Source organism: Pseudorasbora parva, chromosome 2 (assembly GCF_024679245.1).
Source record: "Pseudorasbora parva isolate DD20220531a chromosome 2, ASM2467924v1, whole genome shotgun sequence".
Classification (NCBI taxonomy): domain Eukaryota; kingdom Metazoa; phylum Chordata; class Actinopteri; order Cypriniformes; family Gobionidae; genus Pseudorasbora; species Pseudorasbora parva.
In genome coordinates, this window is record NC_090173.1 from 24,260,611 (window position 1) to 24,277,117 (window position 16,507).

The 16,507-nt window shown below is 35.6% G+C and overlaps 1 protein-coding gene across 2 annotated transcripts in view; it reads left to right on the forward strand.

Moving 5' to 3' along the window:
* Positions 1–16,507, forward strand: part of fam171a2a (family with sequence similarity 171 member A2a) — a 44,227-nt gene that overhangs the window by 24,660 nt on the left and 3,060 nt on the right. Inside the window, exons 3-7 of one of the 2 annotated variants that reach the window (XM_067412743.1) lie at positions 996–1,088; positions 8,339–8,497; positions 8,639–8,818; positions 15,888–16,001; positions 16,258–16,384. In XM_067412743.1, coding sequence (XP_067268844.1) covers positions 996–1,088; positions 8,339–8,497; positions 8,639–8,818; positions 15,888–16,001; positions 16,258–16,384 — 673 coding nt within the window. The remainder of the gene's footprint in view (positions 1–995; positions 1,089–8,338; positions 8,498–8,638; positions 8,819–15,887; positions 16,002–16,257; positions 16,385–16,507) is intronic. The other variant, XM_067412750.1, reaches the window with a different exon arrangement.

Here is a 16,507-nt window from a genome sequence, read left to right on the forward strand (position 1 = left end):
AGATCCACTAAACGGCAACAGAGCTATAGTCTGGTAGTGTTTGACAGGAAGTCAAATAGCTGCAGGGCAGTCTCAGAATTTAACAGATTTTACTAGGTGGTGTCATGAAAGGCTAGTCTGAAGTGAGATTGCGGTTGCTGTGTTGCAAACCTGAGGATTTGATTGTGCTGAGTGAGTCATGTCTCACACCTGTGAGTTAGCAGCTACATCTGGTGAACTACTGTATGTTACAGGAAAAAACTCATCCTTGTGCTCTCCAAGGTAAATAATTCCTGAAAACTGAGACAGTGTAATATTAACTGATCTGTATCGACATGTTTAAGGAGAAATAGTATACAGATAATGCTAAGTAAGATGAAGAAGTTTGTTATGCTTAGTCAATGTAGCGTGAAGTAGAATGAACTATGAAAAGTGAAAAGTGTTCAGTTTTCTTTCTCCAAAAACTTGAGACATGTATATAAACCATTTATAATGAGACTAAGGTCTATGAATTAATGAATTACATCTACTGTATAATAAAAAGAAAAATAAATTGTATATCAGTTGTGAACATTTGTGTGTATAATAAGGAGCACAGTATTTATGAATGTAAACCTTACTGTTATTATATATTGTCCTTTTTCATTTTCTTATGTACTGATACTCAAAAATACTGTAAAAGCAGTGATATTGTGAAATGGTTCATTTACCTACCTACGTCTTTTCTATTTTAAAATTTTAATAATCTTGTGACAGCAAAGATGAATTTCCAGCATAATTACTCCAGTCTTCAGTCTTACAGTAACCTTCAAAAATCCTTGTAAGATGCTGATTTGCTCAAGAAACATTTCTTATTATCAATTTTGGAAACAGTTGCTTCTTAATATTTTGGGTGAAACTGATAAAAAAATATATATATATATATATATATGTACTGTACTGTAATTTGAAATGTATTAGTAGTGTACTTATCCCTCTCTCTCTCTCTCTCTCTCTCTTGTTTTTTTTTTTTTTAGTATACGCCTCCGTAAGTCTATATTTACTTCCCCAGAGACCGGCCACTCTACTGCTGTATGACGATGTTGTGCAGTTACTGTTGGGTTCTCCAGGTGAGTTCTCTTTTAAGCCCAAAAATGGAAATTCTGTCATTGTTTCCTCACCTTTATGAATTTGTTTTTCTGTGAAACATACAAGATGTTTGGAGAAATATGTTGTTATTTTTATTCTTGCAATGGAAGTCAATAGGTTCCAATGTTGTTTGGTTCTCAAGTAAATGATGAATATTTTTATGGGTATCTTTAATCATAGCCTTCAAGTACTATAAAAAGGAATCACATCCCAATTTGGACTCAAACCTGTAATGCCCTCATGAGCACCAAATGGTTCTGTAGGTTTGACTGCTACTTTATGTTATATGTGATACTCTGTGGCGGCTAGGCCAGGCTGTGTTCCACATGGTTAGCTTGGAATCCGAGATTCGAAAGCAGCACCATTGATTCACACACATTCTGCTGTATTTACATGTGCAGATGTGTGGAACTGCTTAGTTGGTTGTTTAATAATCAGACTAACTCTAGAAGTCTCATATCTCAAGAGCTGCCAATAAGCAGATACAATTTAACTGAGAGTGGACACAGTGTCTACAAGCTATTTCACCTCGTTCCACAGAATCCACACTCAATAAATGTCCACTAGATTTACAAAGATGATTAAAATGACCCATTTTCTCTGGCAGGTGCTTGTTTCCTCTGGTAACATAAGGAAGCTTTACAAAAACTGCTGCCTATGTTGCTTGTGTTTTGAAGTGCTGGTCAGGTATTTAATGAGGAATGTTATGACTCAAATTATGGAAAGTTACTTTTTGATTTCTGGGTCGGAAGTAATTTTACCCAATGGACTACCAAGTATGATGTAATGTGCTTCATGCAAACATGAATATCAGAACCCTGCATATCCTCACTCTTTTCTCTGTGTGTATGTGTGAGTAGGCATCCTGACACAGCTCTTTCTGCCTGATCCTTATCAACTTAATGAGCTCGATCTCTCGTAAAGGGACTGTGTAGCTGTGTGTGGGTCCCTGTGCTCAGTGATTAGAGTTACATGTACTCAAATGGTTCAGTGTCCTCCCATCCCACTTCTGCTGACAAGCCAACAGCTTGCTCTCGTTCCCTCTTTACGCTCAGTAAGAAAGGCTCTCTCACTAGAATACCATCAGTGTCTCCAAGCTGTTCCAGAGATATATGGGCTTGTTTGGCCCAGCACAGAAAAAGGCCTCACAGTCTGATTTAGACATTTTAATAAGAGTGTAAAGTCCTTGAGTAATCATTCATTACTGTACCAAAGTATTATTTTTGTACCTGACTTGAGCACATTTACAGTCTCACCAAGAGCAATGAACATAAAGATTACTATAACAATAATAGCGTCCATACCAGTGCACGATAACAACATGTTGTTGCTGTTATTATTATTATTATAATGCACACAGCAGTTTTGTCATCTGCGACTTTAAATGCTATATCTCTTTAAAATCATTTGTATTATGATTGGATTCTGTCAATGTTTTTATAATGCATCCGCTGGAAATAATTGTTTTGAAAATGTTTCCAACGATATCGTTCCTCTCTTAATAATTCTCCTAAATATTGAAACTGAATAGAGTGGTGCGGGTATGGCATCCCTTTGTAGGCCAAAACATAGAAAAGAGTTAGCATTTTAGCACTTCCAGTTCTGTCATCCTAAAGTCAGTAGGTTCTTTGAATAGGATTCTGTTTAAGTGAAGTTTTTATTAACAAAATTTCGGGAGGAGCACGTGCAGATAATTAAACCTAACTAAACACAAGTGGAGCACTCTCAGATAATTAAACCTAATTAAACACAAGTGGAGCACATCAAGCTAATCAACGATAAGAGGGGTGTATATATACAGCAGATTTACCTTCTTTCGTTGACCATTTTCATTTTAGCATCCCTCCACCACCCCAGCTCCTCACTTGATTCTAACAAACTCGTATTAGATGTCAACACAATCTGTAATATACTCCAGTCCAGTTCTAGAGTATCTCTATCACGGGGGGCACTCTGGGTTCGGGCCATATTCCGAGCCCAGAGCCCTCCCCCGGACAGCCAGCCAAATACGCATAATCTTTACTCTATTTAATTTGATGTAAGTGTGAACTAGTGAAATGGCTGAAATAAGGTCTGTATTGACTCAAGAAAAACACTTTCACATTTTATTCTACGACATAAAATACATCAGTATTACCTACCTCATGAATTTTTGAAGGTGTTATGTGTCTTGAAAAAGGCGGTTGCTAACAAGTGGCTAAAAGGCACTACAGAGGTTGTCGGGGAGATTAAACGTCATCACGCTGTGGTAACCTAAGTCCACTTGTATAGCCTCATAATGCTTATATTTGTACTCTTATAAACTATTCTAATGTATTCTGACATTGACGTTGTGTGACTGTGGTGTGGTCCATTTATAGCCTACCATTAGCTTTTTACTTCCGGCGACTGAATATAGGCATCAAAATTCATAAAAGTTGTGTTCATCTGTGAAAATTATCTTGATGGACAAAACATATAAGTATCATACAATTTTGTTGATCACAGAGCTTGGTTTTTGTGGAATAATCCAAACACCTATATGAAAAAATCCTACTGGGATTTTGTCGAGGGAACCAGTGTGATGCTAACTGCCGGTTGTCCTACAAAGTCATACCTGCACCGCTTTATACATCATTTTCTGTGCAAATTGGCAGCAGGCCACAGATGCTTTATTTATTTATTTATTTATTTATTTATAAACATCTTTCCATCTAATTAAAAAAGCTTAATCCCAACTTTGTCCTTGGGATGAGATGTCAGCATTAGTCATCATAATCACAAGATATATAAACTTGACTGGAATTTCAAGTCAACAATCAGTCTATGAACTAGATTAAAATGTCAGACAACTCTAAAAGTGTTATTTTAGTATAATTTATTTACTTTTACAGTACATACACCCTCTGAGAATAATATGGTGCTTACTGAGGGAAGTAGATGGAGATCGGGACTCACACTGGCGTTTTTTTTTTTTTTTTTTGTCGTTTTTTTCATGCCTCAAAACCAATTACCATGGCAACTTTGGCAGTGCCAGTAGAATGTGCTTTTTGAAAGAGGAGGGGTTATAAAGTGGTGAATATCTGTCTCTGTTATGTGGGAGGAATGTGTCATGTAAAACCTGATCTGAGATCTGCTAGTCTATCTATATTAATTGCTGTTGTATATAGTTTGTTAATACCCCCTAAATTAATATAACTAATTTGTGCATAATAGAATGCTTTTATTGTTTTGTTCAAACATGCACCTTCAGTGTATTTGTTTGCAGAGTCGGGTTATGTTTTCTGCAAGCATTTTTCATGAAAAGTGAGGAAGGCTAATGTACGGAATGAAACAGCATAAACTGAGCGGTAGCGTGGGTGGATTTTTGTGTTCACAGCTTGCCAGCCTGAAAAGAAGTCACTCAATTGATTTGGGCTTGAGGGTTTGTTTAGAAACATGCTAATATAAATGGTGAATGTGAATGTTTGGAAAGTCATTGTTGTATATCATTGTTGTGTTTGTATTTCTGTATATCTGTAGGTGCATTTCACAAGAAGAATTAATTACATGCACAATATGCACCCGTATTTATTTACGATTATTACAGAATCGGCTGAAAGCTAGTTTTGATACAACTGTGATTATTTGCAAAATTCTTTGATATCCTATCAGATATTGCTAATCATAATTAATTTCATGATAGCCCTATATTTAGTTAAATCAACCTTTACTACTTTGCATAAATCAGTCATTGTGCATTCCTTTTTTTAGTTTGTCTCTGGCCAAGAGAGGGCATGATGTCTTTCTCTCCCCATAGAGCTCAAGCACATCTGTAACTGAGAACATGTGCAATGAAGAGAGCGATGAGAAATGACAGGGGCAGAGTGAAAGAGGAGAGAATTGTGTTTTTCTCAGAATAAACTGGTGAGAATCAAGCAGGAGTGTGTTGAATGAATGTAAATCTACTGAGAACTGATTGTATGAAAAGCTTCCAGGCACAGGGCTTATTGAGATACAGATAGTTATTGAGTCATTCGACTGCTACCATATGGGGGAACCAAAAACAAATATCATAGTTTAAGTGTTTTTATAACCATTAAATGTTGATCGCAGAAATTATTTATATATATTTTCTTATTATTAAAATAATATAAATATAATAATATAGGCCTATCAATATAATAACTGTAGTAATTGTTATTTTGTAATTACTCAAAAGTGATAGATGCACTTTTTACATTTGAACCCCTAAAAAACTCTCAGCACATCCCTGTACCCTGTACTTGAAGTGTGCACCAAGCAATAGGAAAATACAAGTATCAGTAGGGACTCAGAATCGGCACATACTCAGTATTCAATTAATTGGATCGGTGGGCACAAAAAACTGTTATGAGTGCAAATAATTATATGATATCCACATCTTTAGAGTTAATGTTTCTTGCTATGAGCTATAATAATGGTTACCTTACTGTTGTAAAATTTTATAGTGTAACAATTATCTCTGATACTCGTGACAAAAATCCCAATAGGGATCCGAAAAAGGTCCAATAATGCTACAAACATCTATGTTAGCTTTGTCATGGAAATGGTAATAAATTGGTTGGGGGAAGTGTTTTTAGTGATTCATCATGAGTGTTATGTCTATTTGGTGAGCTCACTCCCTCAGGGGTTTTAATTTTCTCTATCTAGCTCTCTGTCCGACTTTAAAATTATGAGAATCAGTGAACGCTCCCCTCTAAACCAGAAAGTTATGGCCTGTTGGTAGCACTTCAAAGTGGGCCCAATTGCCCAAAAAAAAGTCATATAGGTCATGGCTAAGAAATTCATTGATTTCCATTACTTTTGATGCTATCTGTATTTCTCTGCACATATGTGACATAAGAAACTTTAAGGGGACATATTTTTCATTTGCAGGTTATCACTAACCATCTCTCTAACAGTAGACGGACCCATCAGGGGAGGCCAACCAAATGATATTGCACATGAAGGGGATTCTCTATGCAATTCAAAATGCCCAAGCTCCTTAGGAGGCTTGCCAATTGGCGATGTCTCAGGCCCAAATAGACTGTTCCGTTCTTTTACTGCATAATCATTCATTTCAGTGTCAGGTTTACAGGGAATTAACCTATCTGTGGCCCAATCCTTGTGAAATCCTAGAGGAATTGGAAGCTTTGTTGGCCAGACACTGTTGCAGCCTTCCTTATCATCATGTAAGATATGATTTACTGCTAGTGCCACGATATGCAGTTAGGCTAAAAGTCAGAAACCTAAAGATATCCGTCTCTGAATAGGCTCACATTAGCCTTGCCAGTAATAGCCAAATTGAATTTCACATTTGTCTTAAAGGGATAGTTCACCCAAATATGAAAATTACCCCATGATTTACTCACTCTCAAGCTATTCTAGGTGTTTATGCCATTCTTCTTTCAGAGGAATACAATCGGAGTGAACTATACCTTTAAATGCTGATATACAAACCTGATTCCAAAAAAGTTGGGATACTGTACAAATGGTAAAACAATGCAATGATGTGGAAGTTTCAAATTTCAATATTTTATTCAGAATACAACATAGATGACATTAGCCTAGAAATCTAGACGCACCCTAGCGGCAGCAAATCTAATTTGCCATGAGTGTCGTCTAGCAACTCTCAATTTACTTCTGAGCTGTAAACGCCAAACTCTGGTCGGGCCAATCACATCGTGTATAGAGTCAGTGGGTGGGGCTTAATATAATGATGGCCGAGTTGCGCGTGCTTCTAGTAAACACAGAAACTGGTGAACGGCGGTCTTTCGAGTCAGCTTTGACCATGACTCTGGAATACTTGGAGTTAAGCTTTTCTCTGAGAAAATAACAAAGAACGGCACTGAAGTCATTCTTAAGAAGGGAAGATGTGTCCGGAGTTTTGCCGACCGCATACAGCAAAAGTTTAATCTGTCAACAAGCTCTGCTTTACTTTCGTTGCTCTGGTTGGTTGTAGCGATATTCAATTGCGTGCACAGCGTGCAGAGGGAGTTTGAAAGACAACCGTTTATCCCGCCCCTCGGATTGAGTCCTGTCAATGGTGAGTTTCCAGACCAAACATTCTGAGAGACACTGCCACTCTGTGAGGCTCTTTTCATAGCCAAATATTTTGCCAATTGACCTAATAAGTTGCAAATTGGTCCTCCAGCTGTTCCTTATATGTACATTTTATTTTTCCGTCCACATGTCCCAACTTTTTTGGAATGTGTAGCTCATGAAATCAAAAATTAGCCAATATTTGGCATGACATTTCAAAATGTCTCACTTTCAACATTTTATATGTTATCTATATTCTATTGTGAATAAAATATAAGTTTATGAGATTTGTAAATTATTGCATTCCTTTTTTATTCACAATTTGTTTGGAATCGGGTTTGTACATGTTTGTTTCTGTTGCTCAAAGAGAGATGGTCAGACAATTGGTGTAGGGTTTAATTTTAGAGATGCCTTTGGATGATTTGCACTCTTGTTAGTTTATCATCTCATCAAAAGATGGATATGGCTAGTAAATTAATATCTGTGACCAAAACAGTTACCAACAAAAAGAGAATGTCGCAGCCTGCCCGCTTTCAACAGTCCCCAAGCACTGCCACAGCAGCCACGCTATCCTGGATGTCTGGGCCGATCAGCTAACCATGCACTAATCAGAACAGACAGCCTACAGTGAGAGATACGCGCTTGTATTTTTAGGCCTTTCTATTTGCCTCTCGCAGACTAAGCAAGCCAAGTGGAGGAGGGGAAAGGATTACTGCAGTGTGGATTCTGAATTCAGGATTTCTGGTAAAATGTTTCAGGAAACTGTTAAGAACTCTATAGTTTGGGAAATATTGCCTTTATATTCTTGAGGTGTTTTAGCAATTTCTTGGAATTATTAAGCCCCACAAATGTTTTAATAAAAGTTACCATAGCAGAGAGAGGCTGAATCACTTGCTCATTATAACATTGGTTAAAGGAAGTGGTTACTGACAGAATCCTAGTGGTTAATGACAGAATCCTATAAATGCAGGAATGCAGGAAACAACAAATCCCAAAGAAGCTCATTATTAGGGTAGGAAACCAATAACTGCTTCTTATTCAGAACAACAAAAAGGCCAGCCACTGTAGTCCAATGTGAGTAGTTATAATGTGAATAGTTTATGGTGTGTGTAGTCTGATGTGTATAATTATGAGTCATTCCTTATGATTTATCCATTTATACTGACTATACCTGTAAATTTCAAAAACGTCTTTAATCTCTGTTGTCTAGGATCCCGGAGACAGCCATGGGTACAGCTTCAAAGAAGAGCCATCAGACCACCACTAAACACCTCCCAAATCACCCTCTCTGCAATGCTCACCTCTTCCCGCACTCAGTATGAGCTTGGGGGCTTCCCCTACCCTCTTGCCATGGAGATCAACTCAACAGGTGAGTTTATCTCTTCAAAGAAATATGTCCCCGCCCCCCTCACCTCACTTTAATCATTTATCATTGAGTAGAATATTGTAGTAAACAGAGGCTTGGGATTGTGGCTTCATGGAGTATAAGCCATTTCTTTTTGACATTCAGGAAACAACAGCAGCTGGGTGGAGCTAACTGCACTAGCTGCAATGTGTGCTCAGCTCACAGGGCCAAACGGCACTGAGATCCAGGTGTCAGAACCCATTCACATCTCTATCCCTCTTCCTTCTGACTCTCCTCTCAAGACTGCTACCAGTGTCCCAGTCTGGAGGTTCGAGGACAGAACAGGTAAACAGCATTGAACAACATCTGTGTTAACCCTAAAAAACATTATGCATGTGGACAATGTTATCCAGACTTACCCCATACATGAGTCAAATTAGCAACTTTGTTACCAATGTGATAAGAAGGGTGATCATAAACGTCCACTTTGCTGATCCACTGTAAAAAATGTCAACCTATTTCAACTTAAAAACTTAAGTTTAGTTGCTACCTCAAAGTTTTAAGTTAAAGCAATTTAAAAGTACAAGTAATTTCAACTCACTAGATTACAATTTACATCAATTGACTTAAAATTTTGAGTTGAATTTTATTTATTTATTTTTTATTTATTTATGCATTCTCTTTTCATGGTAATGCAACATGAAATGCCACAACAACAATCCTCAAACACAACAAAAATGCATTCCATGACAAAAAGAACAGGAGTAGGATGAAGAAAAAAAATCTTATAAACTCCTACCCCATTCTTATATTAACAAAGTCACAAATTGGATGGCCTCACCAACATAAGAAAAAGAAAAAGAAATACATATATGTATACATATACATACACATATATACATATACACATACATATACATACATACACATACACACACATACATACATACACATACATACACATATATATATATATATATATATATATATATATATATATATATATATATATATATATATATATATATATATATATATATATATGCATACACATATACACATACATACATATATACACACACACACACACACTTAAACAAGAACAAACAAACAAAAACAACAATAATAATGACAACTTTCAAAACAAAAACAACGACGAAACCATCGTTGTTACAATTTTAAAATTTTTTACATTCATCTTTGTACAGATTAAATATCTTCTGTTTATACTTATATTTAAATTGAAGAATATTTGAACAACATTTTAATTCATTTTCTAGATAATTCCATCTTTTCACACCAGAAACTGAAACACACATTTGTTTGAGGGTATTTCCAGCAAAAGGTTGTTTAAAATCATTATTTCTTCTACTTGTCTCACTATTTAAAGTAAAAAGGGTTTGCAATCCATGCGGTAACAGGCTATGTTTTGCTTTATATACAACTAATATAGTTTGTAAAGAAACCAAATCCTTCAATTTAAGCAGTCCTGACCTCAGAAACAGTCCTGTAGTATGTACTCTTGGAGCAACTCCATTAATTATTCTTATAACCCTTTTTTGCAAAATAAACAAAGGCATTAAATTAGTGAAATAAGAGTTTCCCCATACCTCTAAACAATACATAAAATGTGGCAAAATAAAGGAACAATATAGGATTCTCATTGCCTCATAATTTAACATAATCTTTACTTTGCTCAAAACGGCAATGTTTTTACAAATTTTGCTTCTTACATAAGCTATGTGTGACTTCCATTTAAATTTTTCATCAATGAGTACTCCTAAAAACTTAAATTCTGACACTCTTTCAATATTTATTCCATTTAAAGTCAAACTAACATTATCAAGACATTTTTTATTTGTAAACAGCATAAATTTTGTTTTACGTAAGTTTAACGACAATTTATTTTTATTAAACCATTTCTGAAGTAGGACCAATTCTTGTTCAATAGTTTTCATTAATATTTTTAAATTCTTCCCTGATACAAAAAAATTAGTATCGTCTGCAAAAAGAACAAACCGTAAAATCTTTGATTCCTCACAGAGGTCATTAATATATAGCGTAAATAATTTGGGCCCCAACACAGAGCCTTGAGGGACTCCACACAGTATTTTTTCCAACTTAGATTCATGGCCTATATACTCTACATATTGTTGTCTATTTTCTAAGTAGCTATTAATCCAATTTAATACTACACCTCTAATTCCATATGTCTGTAATTTAGATATCAATATACCATGATCAAGAGTGTCGAAGGCCTTTTTAAGGTCAATAAAAACTCCAACTGTGTGATTTTTATTCTCCAATTCTGTAGTAATGTCCTCTGTGATTTTCATCAAAGCCATAGCTGTTGAGCGGGTACTTCGAAACCCAAACTGATTATCATTTATTACGGAATGTTTTTCAAGAAAAGAATCCATTTTTTTAACAAAAAGCTTCTCCAGAATTTTTGAAAATTGAGAAAGCAAAGATATAGGCCTATAATTTGTGAGACTATACCGGTCACCAGATTTAAAAATGGGAATAATTTTAGCCACCTTCATTTTATCTGGGAAGAGACCTATATTAAAAGACAAATTAATTATGTATTTTAATGGTCTAATAATGCAATGTATAGTTTCTTTAACAATATACATATCTAAGCCATCACTATCACATGAAAATTTACTTTTTAATTTGGAGACAGTGGAAATAATTTCACTCTCACTAACTTTATTTATAAAAAGCGATTTCATGACTCTGCTTTCACCTGTCCAACTTTTGTTTTCATTAGATAGTGGTATAGTTTTGGCAAGATTTGGACCAACATTGACAAAAAAAGAATTAAATTCATCAGCAATTTTTTCCCCACTTATCTCGACGTTCTGTTCATTAATTAAATGTAATGGCTGACAATGATTCACTTTACTGCCCATTACCTCCCTTAAAACTTTCCACATTCTTTTAATATTGCTTTTGTTTTCCATCAACAAATTTGTATAATAATCTTTCTTTGCACGAATTTTGTATAACTTAAATTAAAAATCTGAAATTGCTTAACTTATTTTTATGAGTTAAATTAACTTAAAAACATATGTTGTCATACCTTATTGAGCCTATCATTTACAGTGTATTGGTCTAGTTTAGCCTGATAAGCCAGACCAACATCAAGATTAATTTGGGTCTGGGAACACACTTTTGGCAGGGCTCAATCCAACGGTTGTCTTTCAAAGTCCCTCTGCACGCAATAGGATAGCGCTACAACCAACCAGAGCAACAAAGAAGGGGAAGCGCGCTAAATTTAGAAACACATCTTCCCTTTTTAATAATGACTTTGGTGCCATTCTTTTTTCTTTTCTCAAAGAAAAGCTTATGTCCAAGTCTTCCAGAGTTGTGGCCAAAGCTGATTTAGAAGGCCGCTGTTCGCCAGCTTCTTTGTTTTAAAGTAGCATGAGGAACTGTCACAACTGTCTTCATTATGTTAAGCCTGCCCACCAACTTTATGCACAATGTGATTGGCCTGACCAGAGTTAGTTTTTTCCAGTTTGCAAGCCAACAGAAAGTTGCATCTAGGGTGCATCTAGATTTCTAGTCTAAGTCTAGTTAATTAAATACCTAAACTAGCTAAACAAGCTCTTCAGGATTACTAGAAACTTCCAGACAAGTTTTTGTGGCAGGTTGGCGCTAAACTATGCATGACATTGGCTTTTTTTTTTTTTTTTTTGAGCAGAATTAGAAACCCCTGTCATAGTTCATGCTAAATTAAAGGGCTAGTTCACCCAAAAATGAAATTTATGCCATTAATGACTCACCCTAATGTCACTCCACACCCGTAAGACCTCCATTCATCTTCGGAACACAGTTTAAGATATTTTATATTGAGTCCGAGAGCTTTTCTGTTCCTTCATGAAAGTGAATGCACACTATTCAAACGGTAATGAATCAGCGAAATGATTCATGATTCAGAGCATGTCAAACTGCTGAAATCACTTGTCAATGGCGATCCGAATAATAAATTGATATGCTGATTCATAACCGTTTGAATCTTTATTTGAAGACTGAAAACAAACACGGAAGAGAAGACAATGCTGAATAAAGTCGTAGTTTTTGTTATTTTTGGACCAAAATGTATTTTCGATGCTTCAAGAGAACTTCTAACTAACTAACTGATGTCACATATGGACTACTTTGATGATGTTTTTATTCCCTTTCTGGACATGGACAGTATAGTGTGCATACACTTGCATACGCTCTAAAATATCTTAAACTGTGTTCCAAAGATAAACAGAGGTCTTACGAGTGTGGAACGACATTAGGGTGAGTCATTAATTACATAAATTAAATTTTTGGGTGAACTAACCCTTTAAGTCACAAAGTGTGGACCTCTATGAGGACCAAAAGGGCTTGGGAGCATTTGGGAGAGAGACTCGTAAATAGTTAATATGTTTACAAGAATCAGAGACGAGGTTAAAAAAAATGGGTAAAACTAAAGGGGAGATGGAGAAAAACTTTTTAACTTTTCTTATTTAGTTGAGTCGTTCAAGCAGATTCAGATAAAGTGAGAACAGGTGAAGTGAGTGTGACGTACAAATCCAAGAAAGCCGTTAGGTCTTCTCACATCGGAGAGATAATAGCCTGCCAATTCTTAAAGCAGAAATCATCTCCAGACACTGACCCTGTCACGAAATAGCTCCCAGAACAGGATGTGATTTAGTACCTCGCAAGCTCTGCAAAATTCAATAGATCATTCACTGAAGCTAGCTTAATAAAGAGAACAGCTCTGGTGGAAAAATCATTACAACTAAAAGAGGGTATTGGCTTCCTTTCTGGCTTTACATTTAGGTCTTAATTTTTCCATAGATTGCTCTTGATATAGTTTCATGTGTAATTCCAGGTTACCCCATATCTCCCTAATGTCTAGACTGCTTATTAGGTCCTGTCCTAAAGTGCGGTTAAAGATTCATTTAGCCTCCTTTAGCAACACAGAGAAATCTCAAATGATTTTACACTAAGCAGCTTAGTCCATGGCAACCTAATCCCTGCTCCCCCTTTTACCCACCCATTGCAGTAGGAAGTGTAACACTTTGGTAGATGCCCATTAAGGAAAATTTGTTGAAAATTGTTTTGTAGTCTTTGTTTTTTTATATATATATGATCTTATTTATGATAATGTTTTGAATTGAGAATGCAGCTTGTTTTCCTAAACTGGTGTTGGTGGTAATATAAGTACAGTAATTAAAGAGGACACACAATGCATTTAAGACATGTCTAATCCATCAAACAGGACTGTGATGGCTGTCAGTAAGAGAGACAGTTGGCCTGGAAAAGCCCCCTCCATCACCTTTGACCCTTGCCCTGATAGATAAGTCTGTTGAAAGGATGTTCTATTATTAGAGTATTGCCCCTGCATTACATATACATATATATATATATATATATATATATATATATATATATATATATATATATATATATATATATATATATATATATATATATATATATATATATATAGGGTGAATTTTACAGATTTAGCATTATTTAACAATACACAAATAATGTAATCATTTCTATACACTACCAAACTCCAATTTCGTAAGATTTTTTGTTTTTAAAAGAAGTGTCTAATGCTTACCAAGACTGCATTTATTAATTACAAAATACAGTAAAAACTGTAATATTGTATAATATTATTAGAATTTAAATGAACTCTTTTCTATTTCATTGTAATATGCTGATTCAAGTATTATTGAGATCAATTATTAATGATAGTTATAGATAACTATATATATATATATATGACACCATTTTTGTTTTATTTAACTTTTTAAATAAACTGGGAGACTGGAGTAATGATTTACAGTCACAGGAATAAATTACATTTTAAAATATATTCATATAGAAAACAATTATTTTAAACTGTAACACTATTTAATAATATTAATTTACTGTATTTACTAATCAAATACAGGCAGCCTTGATGAGCATGAGACATTTTTCAAAAAGCAAAAAATCATACCGACCCTAAACTTTTGAATCAAAGGTTTAGGTAATCACTCATTATATTTTGATTCCTACGAACATAAAATAACAATTCAACTATATAATTCAGTCTTATCAATTCACAGAAATTTGCAAAAGCCTTCATAAAGAACATTAGCTTAGTATTGAGCTGCCCAATCTGTACCAACAGTTACCAGGCTGCTGAAAAGTCTATCTAGATGGAGAATACTAGACAGCTCTCTAGTGTGTGGGGGTGGTCAGAGAGAACTGCGTTTAGGAGAAGAGTCAGTTCTGCAGAACATAATTCCTGTATTCCTGAGTGTAGGCAGATATAATCTTTCAGTAAGTGTGTCTTTGACCATGTGATGGATGCATGTGGCTGTAAACTACAAAAGCCTATATTGTTTAGGTCTTTGCTCTGTAGACTGTAGAAACGTGGATGTTGGGAATATAAATGAGAAGGCGGCTGCATTCTCAAAGCACAAACCAAATCCCGATCTCTGAGTCCCATATACTAACACAGCACACATTTACATGACGTCACAGACTGCTGAGTCCCAGCCGTATGCTTTATCTAAAAAGGGTGAGGCCTGAATGTGTTCAGATCATGAAAACATTCATTGTGTTGCTGAAATTTGACATGTGACTACTAAGGCCCTGTTTGTTTTGGAGACAGATCACAGAGGGAATAGCCCATACAGAGACAGGGAATGCTTATGCACATGGTACTTTGAAGAGCTTAGGGAAAGCCCCCACTGAGCTGAACATATAGCACCTTCTAGTGTGCATAATTACACATTGCATGCAGCTGCCCTGGTCTGTTTTTGTGCTCTAGTCAGGGTTTGGTATTTTGGGGTTTGATTTTGCTGAAGAGCTGAATGTGAGCTGTGAAATCTGAAGCGATACACAAATAATAGTTAGGAGGCAATAAAAAGCATCAGTGTCTAATAAAAATGTTTTAATTGTGTTGTTTTTATTGTTTTACTACTATATAGTAACAGGTCCGATTTTTTATGCTCCAGTTGTGAAGTCCAGCACAGGGAGAACATTTCATCTTTAGTGAAGGGAGACATTTGAAATTGTATTTGTCAGGGTTCACTCTGTCAGAACATATTAACTCCCTGTGCTCTTTTGTCTGGCCGTAGGGCTTGTTGCAAAATTTGTGCCCCTCACTGCCCTGCTTTGGTCCACAATATTCCATTATCTTTGTGATTCTGAATATTAAAATGGTAACCTAGACTGATCCTAGCCACAAAATGTCTTTTTAATGAAGAAAAGCTATTGGGTGTGTAATTTAGCACCGTTTGGTCAAAACTGTCCCTGGCACACTGCCCATTCACATTTAATTGAGCTTTTCCTGCATGCTGAAGCAAGATTTAATTGCATTTATCCATATCTGCTCATTTTGTAATAAAGTCCTGGTTTGCTGCAGGTCTATGGATCAGAAGCGGTGCTGGGTACATTAAAAAAGAGGGCACTCAGATGACGTGGAGTTTTGTGGCTCCAAATTTAGGATACTGGCTTGCAGCATTTCCCTCAACCTCAGGTAAGGACAGCAGCAGTTGCATGGTATGTTATATTATATAATACATAAGAGATATTTTTTTTATTGTTTTAGATTTTTATTGATGGAAGTAAACATTAAATGACACAGAATTACTTTAAAAATGAAATAAATTTTGATACAAATTTTAATATCCATTTTCATCTCATAACATTCATTTATAAACATGGTTGGTTTCCATTTTTTTATGCTTAAGACATGGGAAAATAAAACATAAATACTTATTTTTGTGTGGAAGGAACAGGTCTGAACACCTCTGGTCTGAGAGACATCACTACATACCACACTATTTTCCTGCTAGCGATTCTGGGTGCCATGGCCCTGCTAGTGCTTATTCTGCTGTGTTTGCTACTGTACTACTGCAGGTACCATCGCTCTATGTGCATGTTTGTTGAAAATAAGGACAATTGCAAGATCAGTACCATGAGAAAAACACTAAACTTAAATTTGTTTTTGTCCTATATGCCAAATTCACACTGCACAATTTT